At 46.8% G+C, this 13,842-nt stretch overlaps 1 protein-coding gene across 7 annotated transcripts in view; it reads right to left on the bottom strand.

Annotated features, from left to right (window-relative positions):
* The window catches only part of PTPRM (protein tyrosine phosphatase, receptor type M), a 654,986-nt gene that overhangs the window by 57,184 nt on the left and 583,960 nt on the right, over positions 1–13,842 (bottom strand). For all 7 annotated transcript variants that reach the window (XM_018039452.1, XM_018039446.1, XM_018039449.1 and 4 more), the window contains one exon: positions 11,104–11,140. In XM_018039452.1, coding sequence (XP_017894941.1) covers positions 11,104–11,140 — 37 coding nt within the window. The remainder of the gene's footprint in view (positions 1–11,103; positions 11,141–13,842) is intronic.

Below are 13,842 nucleotides of genomic sequence, written 5' to 3'. Positions count from 1 at the left end.
TTGTATATGAAGGAATCTTAGGGCCAAATAAAATCCATAGAATTCAAAGATTGGATTGTGACCATGTTGCAAAAACAAAGGAATATTTGCAGACAAAAACCAGCAACAGGGTGACTCCTGGCAGGACTAGAATGTTCCAAGGCATTTCTGAAACCCCCTTTGCTTGAGTGAACTGTTGACGTGAAAGTGAAGTGGAAGTGTTAGTCGCTTAGTCCTGTCTGACTCTTTGCAATCCCATGGACTAGAGCCAGCCAGACTCCTCTGTCCACGGGATTTCCCAGGTAAGAATACTGGAGTGGGCAGCCATTCCCTTCTCCAGGGGATCTTCCCGACCCAGGAGTTGAACCCATGTCTCCTGCACTGGCAGGTGGACTCTTTACCACTGAGCCACCAGGGAAGCTCCATCTTTCAAGGGTGGTTGTCAGCTATTGTTTTGCCACAGGTTTCACTTTGAACTGAAACTGGATTTTGTTCCTTTTGGACTAAACCCAGCCCTCCTCTAGCACATTCCCAGCAGTTACATAAACATTTCCATCTTGCAGTGGTACCGCTGTGAACAGGATTGCAAGTCTGGGTGTGTGCTCAGTCGTGTCTGAGTCTTTGTGACCCCGTGGAGTGTAGCCTGCCAGGCTCCTCCATCCATGGGATTTTTCCAGGCAAGAATACTGAAGTGGGTTACCATTTCCTACTCCAGGGGATCTTCCAGACCCAGGGATAGAATCTGCATCTTCCTGCATCTCTTGCGTTGGCAGGCGGGTTCTTTACCACTGTGCCAGCCTGGGAAGACCTACCACTGTGAACGAGGATGCAAAAGCTGCTATTGTTCTTGACATGGAAACTGAAGGATACAGCAGATAAGTCAGATCCGAGTGGCGGCAAAGATGAGGCCTCCAAAGAAGAGCTCGTGGTAGAGAAGAACGGATAGGTGGTCGGCAGAGAAGGGCAAGAGCCCACTCTTAGGTACAGAGACGCACTCCTGGGGATCTGATGGTTCCTGATCCCCGTGGCAAGCTGGACAGAAACACTGCTCGAAGAGCTGGGAGGAGGCAGCCGACAAAGTGTCTGCAGCCTCGAGAGAGAGGAACATGACAGATGCTCACAGCACAAGAGTCTCCTGCAGGCTGAGTCGCAGAACATCCATCAGGCCCGTCTCCAAAGAGAAGCCTCGTGTACTCATTCTGAGTGCTTGTTCACGCTCCAAAGAGGGGCACAGAGAGAAGCAATCAAGGAGAAAAAAAAGAATGGCAGCGTTCAGCGTGGAGGGGCTGGGTGACCCAAAGGACCCGCCTGCCTTCTGTCAAGAAGAAACAAGACAAAGGGAAAAACTTCCCTGCACATGCTTCAGGGGCCACTGTCGGAGACATAAAGGCTTTCCTTAGTCACTCTCTTCTTTAATTAAGCTCTTCTCAGTGCACAAGTGGGATCCGCTTTTATTTGAGACAAAAGAGAATAAATCTGATAAATGAACAAAATAGAGGTAAGTTGACTCCCCAGACAGAGCAGAGTGAAGGCAGTCTTGAGTTTTCAATGGTATCGGGAAGTTTCCAGAAGCATCCTTTTGAGTGAGAAGGCAAGAAAGGGAGCTTGCAATGGCTAGACACTTCCTCAAGTCTGCTGCCTTGAGAGACTCATCCAGGACCACCTTGATGGACAATAAAGGATCCTGGTCCCAAGACTCAGGAAGAGTGATTCTTGGGCTGAATCAGGGCTCACTTCTCCACCAGCTCAACGGTTTCGGGCTGGGAGAGAGAAACAGCTGAAGTCCTGCCCAAATGTGACACTGTAGCAAACTCACAGGTTGGTAACAGCTGGCTGCCATGTTGTCTAATTCCTGAGTCATGCTCTGTCCCCGACTCCACACTTGGCAGGCCCTTGACAGATGCACAGAAATATTGGTTCAGTTTTCAATGGACTAGGCCTGAAAGCAACAGCTTGGCTCTGCAAAAGTGGGTGAAGGTGGGGGAATGCCAGTCCTTGGAGAAAAACACCTTGGCACTAGTCACTGCTCCATTCTTTCAGAGCTGAACCTGGGAGAATGATGAGACCTTCTATTTCTTCCTCACTGTTGACTGAGGCACCTTAGGAGGCCAGAAACCCAGGATGTTCCTCCTAAGCTAAACCTGGCATAAGCCCTATTCAAGTATGAATGCTCACCCGTGTAGTTCACAAAGCCTTCTGTATGTGACTCATTTGAGCTGACATGGATGAGAGTCACTTAAAGCTGTTTGTGCTTTAAGTTCCACTGCTTTGATGACAAAAGATTTTTAAAGTTTTTACCAGCTCTAAAAGGTGCTATAATTTTTCTACTTTAAATGAGGAACATTTCTGGGAGCTTCCTGGTAGTCCAGTGGTTAAGAATCCACCTTGCAATGCGGGGAACACGGGTTTAGTCCCTGGTCGGGGAACTAAGATCTCACATGAGGCAGGGAAACTAAGCCCTCTCGCTACAAGTACTGAGCCCACATACCGCAACTACAGAGTCTGTGTGCTGCAATGGAAGATCCCACATGCCAAAACTAAGACCTGACGCAGCCAAATAAATGAATATTAAAAAACAAAACAGGAACACTTCTAAATTACTCTGAAAGATTTGAAAAGCATTTGGTTCAAGGATCCAGAACCTGCAGGACATCATCTATCTTCCAATTATTCTGTATCAACTTAGGTTCCCTTCCTGGAGGGAAGTGTTTCCACCGTAGCACCTAGGACAACACGGTGGATGGTATCTAACATGGTCTAATTTCTAATAAAAGGTTGCATCCTTTTATTCGCAAGCTGGCTTTAAATGTTCTCCCTTCTAACGACTGAGTTTAAGAAGAGCACAGGGCTGAGCGATGTCTGTGATCAGACCTTTGGGCTCATTGGCCAGTAGCTTTGAAATTAACCTGCTGAAGAAAAATTGTTGTTTCAGAGGAAGTTTGTGGATAAGCTGTTCCTTGCGCCTGTTCATTGTGCCTTGAAGATCTGCAGATGGAGAGTAAGATGCATGTGGGCCCCACGTGGAGGGCATGGCCCTGGGTGTCAGGGATACTGAGACCTCCTCAGAGGTCTGCATATAAGTCACACTTCCTCACAGCCTCCCTCCTGAAGTTTGCAGACCAGAGAACATTCCACTTTACTGACCAATACTTGTCAGCCAATCTTCAGTAGGATATGATAAGTGAATCCAAACGTGACCTACAACCCCCTGATAACGGGGGAACCGCTTAGCAGGAAGAACAATAGCAGCTAAAGGAGAATCTGTACTTGAGGAGCATGCAGAGCTGGTGCTTGGAGGGATAAAAACAAAAGATGTTTACTGAAGGCTTAGCTTTGGATATTAAAAAAATGTTTCAGTTCTACTGAGAAATAATTTCAAGTGTTCATCTCCACCTGGAGGCCAGAACCCAGGAGACAAAAGCTCTTTACAGAGTGGGTGGGACTTGCATTGACCCTCTGACAAGTCTTGACCTGCTGAGTGAAGCGGTGTCCTGTTCTAAGCACTGGTATTTACTGCTTCAGATGCCTGGGAAAACATAACCCATAGTCATCTTCCTGAAAACCCTTATTAACAATGTTCATACCACACAGGTTATGAGGATGAAATTCAGAAGAAAAACAGATGAAGAGCAAACAGAATGAAAAGTTTCAACAGCTTTCAACTGTTCTACAGTAGTGGAGGACCTGAAGGTATTTTCACTGTAAACGTTCATGACCCACATTTTTACTATTTTCCTTTTCTTTATTGTTTAAAGAGCCTTATTTATTTATGTTTTGGCTGTGCTGGGTCTTTGTTGTTGCATGTTGGCTTTCCCTAGTTGTGGCAAGTAGGGGCTACTCTTGGTTGCAGTGTGCAGCCTTCTTATGGTAGTAACTTCTATTATTGTGGAGCACAGGCTCTAGGGCACGTGGGCTTCAGGAGTGGTGGCACACGGGCGTAGTTGCTCCAAGACAGCTGGGATTTTCCTGGATCAGGGATCGAACCTGTGTCCCCTGCACTGCAAGGCGGATTCTTAACCACTGGACCTCCAGGGAAGCCCCTATTATTTTCGTGTGAAAGTCTGCCCCTAGCTCAAAGTCTTCGGAGGAAATCTGTTTCAGGTTTCTCTTTTTCAAGATTATAATTATGGACAAGTAAGACTGACCATCTAAGGTGTAGATGGAGGTGACTATATATGCACCAACAGAGTCAGAGGGGAGCTAAACTAAGTGACTTTGACAAGACGGACTGTCTCCAAAAACAGTGCCTCAATTTACTGACACGTCAAAAGAAAAAGTGTCCACCAGAATAGGAGCTGACCAGTCCTTAACTTAGAGAAGAGTCACATATATTGAAGACAAAAATCCACCTGTGTCAGTAGACACGTCATCAAGCCAGCAGGAGGCATCTTGTGGCCTGGGTGGAATATTCCAGTCCTGACTGGTGTCGGGCACATGGCTGGCAACCCCCCGTTTGCTCGTCTGTTCTTCCCTTCACTCCCTCCCTGGCTGCTGCCAACCCACTGGTCATCTGCTTCATGCCCGCTCTCCACCAGGCCATGGGCAGATAGATGCTTGTGGATCAGTGTATAAACTCTGTGGTTCTTCTTCGGATGCAAGCCAGGAAGTGGCCTCTGCCGAAGCATCTACCTCTCTGGCTGGCCTGAGATGCAGACTGCCCTTGCCAGGCTGGGGCGGTTCTGTCCTATGGACAGTAAGTAACTATCTGGTATCACATTTCTCTGTCAGTTCCTGCGTCTATGCCAGTATGACTTGGTGCCCTCAAACTCTGAACTCTGAGCGTTCAGAGTCTCCGAGCAGGAAAGATGAATATCTTTCTAACCCTAGATTGTGAAAATCCATACAGTTTGGCTCCCGACAGCTACTTCATTATTTCTTCTTTCCTGAATTGTGCTAATTCGACAGGGTTGGCCACCTGACTGGAATTCTGAAGTTGGCCTTGATCTGGCCATGTTGAGTCTCTTTGCCACCATCAGCATTAGCTCCTTGGACCAGCTAAGCCCTGGACCAGCAGGTCTTCCAGACAGGTGTCCAGAGGCCCACTTGGGAACAAGGCAATTTCAAATACTCAGAGTCATAGTTCAGGACATTTAAGACCATTTTAATTAAAAGGTGTTTTCAGATATGAACATATCATAGAAAACTTGCTTTTAGAGAACTGCTATATAGAAAGGGCTTCCCTGGTGGCTTAGATGGTAAAGAATCTGACTGCAATTCAGGAGACCTGGGTTCATTCCCTAGGTATGATTCTCGGGTTGGGAAGATCCCCTGGAGAAGGGAATGGCAACCGACTCCAGTATTCTTGCCTGGAGAACTCCATAGACAGAGGAGACTGGCAGGCTATAGTCCGTGGGGTCGGACATGACTGGTTACTTAGAAGGAAAGGGTTGGATCCTAGATTCACTTCATAAAAGATTCATCATGTGACTTTGAGGGGTGACCTTCATGAGGCCCACGTAAGCGGCAGCACGCAGTGCCCCGGGGGGATCACACATTACCCAGACACAGAGACATACACTGCACGGCAGAGGCACTCAGCTACGCGTTAGTTCTGTATTCAACCCCTGCTTCTCTCCATGGGCCTCAAGTCTTCTATTTATGAAATGAGATAAGTAATATCTTAAATGGTCAGAGGATGGAAATTACATTTAAATTAGTTACAGCGCAAAGCCTAGTACATAAATAGCACTTGATATTTACTGAACGAATGGACAAAGAAAAAAGTTGTGTTTCAGAAAGAATAGTATTATATCAACCCTAACTACTAAAACATAATGAAAATATATTGATTGCATTTTCTTAAATGAGAAGGAATCATGCTTAAAAATGAACAGTTTTGAAACTAGAACATACTGTATTTAATATTAGAAAACATATTTTAGTCATATGCAACCTGGATCGTTGAACAAAATAAAAACTACAGCTGCATTCCTGCCATTACTGCTGCCTGAACTATTCATTTCTACCCCAAATTTTCTTGTGGTTACTCCCTGCTATCTTTGTTTCCAGGTTTTTCTTTCCAGGATAACTCCACACTAACTAATCTTCTTAAAGCACTGTTCTCACCACCACACAGCTTAGAAACACCCTTCCTTTTCCCTCCCTGCCTCTCTGCCATTCGTTAACAAAGCTCCTTGTTCAAAGCCTTTTAATCAGTGTCGTCACTTTACCTGTTGGTTCTTTTTTCTTAGCACCCCCCACCCCAATTCAAGGGTTTTAATCTGGGGGGCATAGGATTTTTCAGGCTGGATTGTAGAAGGTCAGAGCATGCCTACACTTCCATGAAAAACTGTGTGTCTGTGTGAACTTTCCTGAGTGGTGATCCATTTCAACCAGCAACTAAGAAGACCCCAGGTGCCACGCCCCTTTCAGCAGTCTCCTCTGGGCCCCCATTCCTCCTAGGTCTCGGGTGTCCTCCCACTCGGCCTACCCTCTGGATTAACACCTGCCCCCATTCCTCTGAGACCCCGGCCAAGTGCAGGTGCCCCACCCCTAAACTGCAACATGAACCCCAGATTCTGTGATGCAGGAGGATCCCCCCGTGTTTCCATGCGTCTCCAGCCCACAGAGGAACCTGGGATGTGAGTCAGAGGGAGTGGGCAGCCGTGTCCACCACAGACTTACAGCCATTTCTTCTGTAACTACCTCGCACCACCTTTCCTGAGTTCTCTGAAGCAGGACCCTTGAGTTAGTTTGAAAAATAAACCTAAATAATAGTAAAGAGAACCTTTCTCCAGGTGGTTTAGACAATAAGGCTGTCCAGTAATGTGGGAGGCCCAGGTTTGATCACTGGGTCGGGAAGATGCCCTGGAGGAGGGCATGGCAGCCCACTCCAGTATTCTTGCCTGGAGAATCCCACGGACAGAGGAGCCTGGCGGAATACAGTCCATGGGAGGAGGGCATGGCAACCCACTCCAGTATTCTTGCCTGGAGAATCCCACGGACAGAGGAGCCTGGTGGAATACAGTCCATGGGAGGAGGGCATGGAAACCCACTCCAGTATTCTTGCCTGGAGAATCCCACGGATAGAGGAGGCTGGCGGAATACAGTCCATGGGAGGAGGGCATGGCAGCCCACTCCAGTGTTCTTGCCTGGAGAATCCCACGGACAGAGGAGGCTGGTGGGCTACAGTGTGTGGAGTTGCAAAGAACCAGACACAACTCTTTGCCTTTCCTTTCTCCATGACCCTGAGTTGGCGAATGGTTGTGGAGGAGCGGTTCCGATGTGCACAGCTTCCCCCGGCTCACAGCCCGTGTGGTGGTCTCCTCAGTGGTCTCTGTGGGGCATCTTCTGATTGATTATGATCCATTCAGGGTGACTCCACCCACCTGAGTGGGTACTGCCTCTGTGAACCAGCTTTTGAACCCCCAGCTCTACCCTGGCTCTGAGTGTGGACAGCCAGCTACAAACATGAGTTTCTGTCCTTTGACTCCTGTGTGCCAGGTCCTTAGTTCTAAGTTTATAACTGTATTAATAGCTGGCCAGGCAGATGTGATGCAGTGAACATCAGGGCATCAATATATTAACTGCCACATGGAGAACAATTAAAGGGCAGGGAGACGGGAAGAACACACTCAAAAAAGCCACCACTCTGGCTTGAATGTGGTCCCTTCAATCTGCAGGAACATTACCGTTATCACCAAAGGTCAGAGTCAGTTACTCGTACAAAAATCAATAAAGTGGAAGGAGGAGGAGAGACAGAAGGGATACGGTCATGACATGCCCTCTGCATTGAGGGGACTTGCTAGGAATCTATGTATTTCCAACTCTTGGGGATAGAACTGGTTGTCAGGAAAATGGACCATTCGTGTAGTTTCAGGGGTTCCTGCTGTGAACAGATTTTAAAGACTCGTCTCAGTGCAAAGTAGAGAGGCAAAAAGAGCAAGGAGGGATTTAAACATGGCATCTGCCTGTTAGTCTTCATCACTCCATTTGTTGGATTTAGAATCAGGCTGTTCGTGATTCTGTTGGCCACCCACGAACATGTTCCATCTTGTCCCGGTCGATTACTGCTGACGAGCAGAAATCTTTATCACCGGCTACCCGAGGCCACCAGTTACACTGTGCCTGTGGTGCACTGGAGAAAAGACATTCTGACTTTTTAATCCGAACATCATGGTCTGAAGGTATTACTCGTAACAGAACGGGTACTGTCTGGACTGAACATTAGATTAAAAATCAGCTCATTTCCTCCTCTTCCTGCACCAGCAACAGTGATGCAAGACCTGCCAGGTTTTAAAGTCCAGCCTGTGGCCCACCAGTCACCGAGGAAAGGGCCATGCTCCGTAGGGTGTGGGGGGCCCCTTCTCTGCTAAAGGGCACTGTGGTGGTCTCCTTCAAACTGAGGACATCTGCCATCTCTCATCTGTCTGCAAATATATCTGTTCATTAATACTTGATAGGGTGAAGGCTGCCAATGACGGCTGCAGAGCAAATAAGTACCATTCAAACTACTCCTAATGGGGCCAGAAAGTGACTTCTGTTATGGCATTTTTTTTTTCTTCCAGGGGTGACCTCCCTTGGGGACAGAGGGGCAGAGAGGATGAACGAGGGAGGGGCCCCACGTAGGACTTTGGGGTCTTCAATCTGTACTTCCATTGGCTATTTGGTCACACGAATCTACAGCCCTCAACTGTGGACATTTAAATCAGATTTAATTTTCTGGTTATACTTTCCATGAGAATGCAGACTGCTCGACAAGAACTCAGGAGTGTTTTGTATATTTTGCAACAAAATGTTCATGTAAATTTGTAAAAACTGCAAATGTCCAATAATCATCCCATATATAAACCAGAGCTGTTATGACCTGACTCGTGAACATTCTGACAGCTTAGAGGACAGGTGTGAAGCTCCAGTATTGGTCTGCTCTGTTTGGAAGCTCCCAGGGCTGGACTCAAGTCCAGACGTCCTTGCTCTGTCCCAGATGTGAGACAAACCAAGTGCGTGCTTTCTGGAGCCCTTAGCACTTCCGACCAAGGGCCGGGCTTCTGCCAGGCTCACAGTGGGCACTGTCCATGCGGTTCTCCTTCTGACAACAAAAGTGACCTTGGAGGGAGGCACTGCTGCTTTCATTCCAGGGAAGGACGCACACTGGACCCAAGTGCAGCATCCGGACATGACGACACAGCACTGGCCTCTGAGAGTGGTGCCCCCCAGGATTGTGCTGTGGCCATGGGGATCAGGAGGATAATTTCGGCCACACCCAGAGACTGTCTGCCCCAGAGCTCTGTTGCCTGACACCTCCAATGGGGAAGAGCCAAATGCAGCTGTTGAAACTTGAAATCCAGTCCCTCTTCGCAGTAGATACACTCTGAGTATCAGTGGCCATGGATGACCAGTGGCCACCATACTGGACGACACAGAGAAGACTTCCACCAGAGCAGAGAGCTCTGCTGGACACCGCTGCCCTAGGCGCCGAGACTCTGGTCTCTGGCTACGACCACCTCTTCTACCTCCCGACTCGCCACCGACCTTGGCCTCAGTCCTTCAGCGCCTCCCCATTCCTCGGGGCCCAGTGGACACTCAGGCCTCCCTGCCTCCAATTTGAGACTTTACACTCATGATTTCTTGGTATCCTTGACTTTTTCTCAGGCACCTCCCTGCCAACCCCTAACTGGTGGCAGGTTGCATCCGTTTGGTTTCCCCATGCCTGTTTCTGGGATATGATGTGTTACCGAAACAATGATTAAGTGATACAACCCAGAGAACTCACTCTTCACTAGTCCCTAGCACTTCCACCTGAGTGGGTGTCTCCGTTTCCCAGCACTTCCTCTGTTCACTCCGTTTCCCAGCACTTCCTCTGTTCACCGTTTCCCAGCACTTCCTCTGTTCACCTCAAGGTGTCCTGACTCAGCTTTCTTCTTGAAAGCCTCAGGCTCTCATGATCCTCACTCTCCACAGATGACCCGCCCCATCACTGGTGGGGAGGATGGTACCAAAGCCTCACCATGCAAATGTGTGCAACTGAACCGCTTTGCTCTACAGCAGAAATTACCACAGCACTGGACGTCAACTGTACTTGAATTAAATAAATTAAAAAAAAATCACGCCATGAACTTCCCCGACACGTTCCTCTGGCCTTCCGTTTCCTTTAGCCACGGTGAGACACCAACTGCCTTCTACCCAGGAGCATGGACTTGCTGCTTTCAGATTGCTGCTCATGATGTCTCTGCCAATCACACCTTCCCCGCCCATGCTCACCTCTGTCACAAGGCTGCTTCTGAATCATCCCACCTGAAAGTGACCTCTTTCTTCTCTGAATTTCTGAATTTCCTTAACACCTTATCTGTACCTCTCACAAAAGGTGTTTTAAAAATAATAATATTAATGTTTATTATAATATTTATATTAATATTTATTATAGTTATACATCAATATAAATTTAGTAGATATTAACCTTATAGATTTAATATATTGATTTTATATTGATATATTAATATAAATATGTATTTATGTAATATCTATTATATTAGTCATATTTATAATCACATACCAATCATATTTTATATTAATCATATAAATATTATAGTAATAGTAACAGTATTGAAATAGGTGTCATTCATCTTATTTAATTTTCACAAGGGACCCATGATGCTGGCATTTTTTTTCTTTTAGGCTTTTAAAAAATTTTTAATTGGAGGATAACTGCTTTACAATGTCGTGTTGATTTCACACAAGGTTTTAAGTATACAGTATATGCACACGTCTTCCCTACTAACTCACACCGATGTAATAAGGGTGCCTGCTGGATTCGGCTCGCATCCTCAGCAACAACCAGCTCAGGTCTTTATACATAGAATATCCGGTATCTATTTCTTCAATGAATATCTATACATCTATTCTAGCAAATGTCAGATTAATTGCTAAGGCAGGCAGAGTTAATTCCATAATTAACTGATGAACACATTTCCTCTACTGATCTCAATATGAAGTTCTAACTGAATGATTACATCGCCAAGACCTCTGATGGGAAACCAGGAGTGCATATGTTGATGGCTGGAAATGCGATCAGCCCCTGGGGCTGCAGCAGCATGTGACAGAGTTCCCGGGGAGGGTGAGCTGGGTATGAAATGACAGAGAATGGGCAAACAACCAAAAAAGACATCAAAGCTGGAATCAACTTACCTTGTGTAGCAATATAATGATTGGGTCGATGATAACCCTAAAAAATAAATGAGAAAGAATATTAGACAAACTTGAAAATCAATAAGCAGCACAGAAGTCACATACTAAGTTTGCCAAAATGAATGCACTTTCAAATACCAACAGTTGCATCACCGGGAAGTTACATTACCAGACTCGGGACCACTGAGCATCTCTTAATAAGCCTAGGTGCGTCAATGTGTAACAGTTCTGATGCCTGCACGGTGAGGAATGGGTGAGTAACTTAATCACACACTGGCTAAGAGATGACGGATGAGCAATAAACACTAACAACATATGGATTTTCTGAAATAACATGACCACGACTCTGATTAGAGTGCAAATTGGCTAGGAATGTGCAATAGCATTTCATTTGTGTTTGGGATGTTACTGGCAATGTGACAGAGCTTTAACTCATATTCTGTTATATTGGTATAGACAGTTACATCAATAGTAATGTGCTGTGTGCCGTGTTTAGCCATTCAGTCGTGTCTGACTCTTTGCAACCCCACGGATTATAGCTGGCCAGGGCTTCTCTGTTCATGGGATTCTCTAGGAAAGAATACTGGAGTGGGTATACCAAACATCATTTTTAAACATTACAGATACCAAGACATGATGCTGTAACAGGACCAGGAATTTAAAGAAGCAGAATTTCTGCAAGACCCCTTCCTTTTATCATGATCCTACAAGAAGGGGGAAAGATGAAAATTGAGACCAAAGCAAGAAGGGAACAGGGACATTGCAGGACCGATATCTGGGCAAGTTAAGCCAACTTAGAGAAAATGACACACAGGTAACACATAACATCCTGGAATAGGAAATGGCTACTCACTCCCGTACTCTTGCCTGGGAAATCCCATGGACAGAGGAGCCTGGTGGGCTATAATTCATGGGGTCACAAAGAGTCGGACACAACTGAGCGACTGAGCGCGTGCACAAACGTATAATGTTGCCACAGACCTTAACACTTCTTTCTCTCCCCTGAGAAGGCACAAAACACTGCCCAAAGCCAGCTGGAAAAGAGACCAGAGAGATCTGGAGAGGAAACGCTAACTTCTCAGACCACTTAGGTCTTTTTGCTCTTGAAAGCAAGTCTACAAGAGTGAACAACCAAAGCAGACACATTTTTCTCTACCCTGACTGGGAGTAGGTCTCTGACACAGAGTCACAATAGATACTAAGCAGGGTTATTTTGATGGGCACTCATTTCCTGTCAGCTGATAAGCTCCACGAGACAGGACCTGGTGGGACTCACCACTGTCTGTGTGGGTCTGCAAGGTGCTGGGAGAGGGGAGAGTCATTTGATGGGCCAGGTCACCATCAGCCATCCTTACTTTGACTCCCGCCACCCCACAGTTCACTCTCCTCTCACTTCCAGATCCAGTCACTCCTCTGCACTGACCCTCTGACCTCCTGGTTCACAGGAAGAGCCTGACTCCTCACCACCATGCAGTCACCTGCCCATGACCTCCCTCACCCCACCACCTGGACGCACCCCCTTCAGATCCCTCCACATCTGCCAGGCGTGCTCCTCAGCCAGGCCTTTCCTGGGGCTGCTTCCAAGCCTGGAGGCTCAACCCCTGAGATACCCACCTGGTCTGGATGCCCACCTTCTCAGTGGAGCCAACTCCAGACACTCTATTCCTCCTGATGTCCAATATACCAGACTTCAATGACTTGTTTCATTTATGGTCTCTTTCTCCCCATTAGATCGTTAGGTCCCTTATGTCAGTGTTTAGTATTCTGTTTTGGCTTGAATTGTTCACAATTACAACACCAGCAACTCAAACAGTTACTGACATGTAATAGATGCTCAATAAAATCTCACCAATTAAGTGAAAAGTGGCCCTGAACACTGACTCTTTCTCTATTAAAAACAAAGACGAATGAATCTAGTATGTTCATGACTTTCATGTCCTCTCCTCTCTGTGTCCCTACTCTGCCGTTCTGTCTTTTTCCCTTTCTCTTTATTTTTGGCTGCTCTGGGTCTTGTTGCTGCACACGGGCTTCCTCTAGTTGCGGTGCGCGGGCTTCTCATTGTGGTGGCTTCTCTGTTGCGGAGCACACGTTCTAGGGCTTGCAGGCTTCAGCAGCTGTGGCTCACTCCTGGACCACCGGAAGCCTTACACAGTTGTCCTTTCAAGCTTAGTCCAAAAGGCCCCCAGGACAAGCCTAATCTGATCACAGCTACTGCTCACATGGTGACTCAGAAGACGCTGAGGGCTTACAGCATCCTAGCCTGTGATGGGGCGGAATACAGCAGGACCAGACACTGTCCCTCTGCTCAAGGACCCCAAGGGGTGGAGGGCTGGACTGCACTATGGACAGGGCTCCCCTGGACTTTTCCCCAGGGAAGGTACATCATAGCCAAGACAGTTCTTGCTTCAGATTCTAAGTTGTGAGGCCTCGGGGAGAAGGTAACAGGTCTCAGGCACCTCTGGGTATTCCTGTCAAGGTCTCCCTAAACATTTCCTGAGCAAAGGAATAAGTCAGTGTGCCTTAGGAGGAAACACTGAGTTAATAAAAAGTTCTGCCTTGGGTTGGGTATGTTTTTGGTCATTAGCAAAAGGAGGGTCTAGGGGTGTATGAAGACTGAGATATGAATTATTCTTCAAATAATCCTCCATCAACCCCCACCCTCAACTCTATAACCCCCAATGCCAAACCTTCCCAATGAGCACTACCCAAATATCCTGTAGTATATTGTTGTTTAGTCGC

This window comes from Capra hircus, chromosome 24 (genome assembly GCF_001704415.2).
Source record: "Capra hircus breed San Clemente chromosome 24, ASM170441v1, whole genome shotgun sequence".
Taxonomy (NCBI): Eukaryota; Metazoa; Chordata; class Mammalia; order Artiodactyla; family Bovidae; genus Capra; species Capra hircus.
This window is presented reverse-complemented; position numbering and strand designations above follow the sequence as displayed.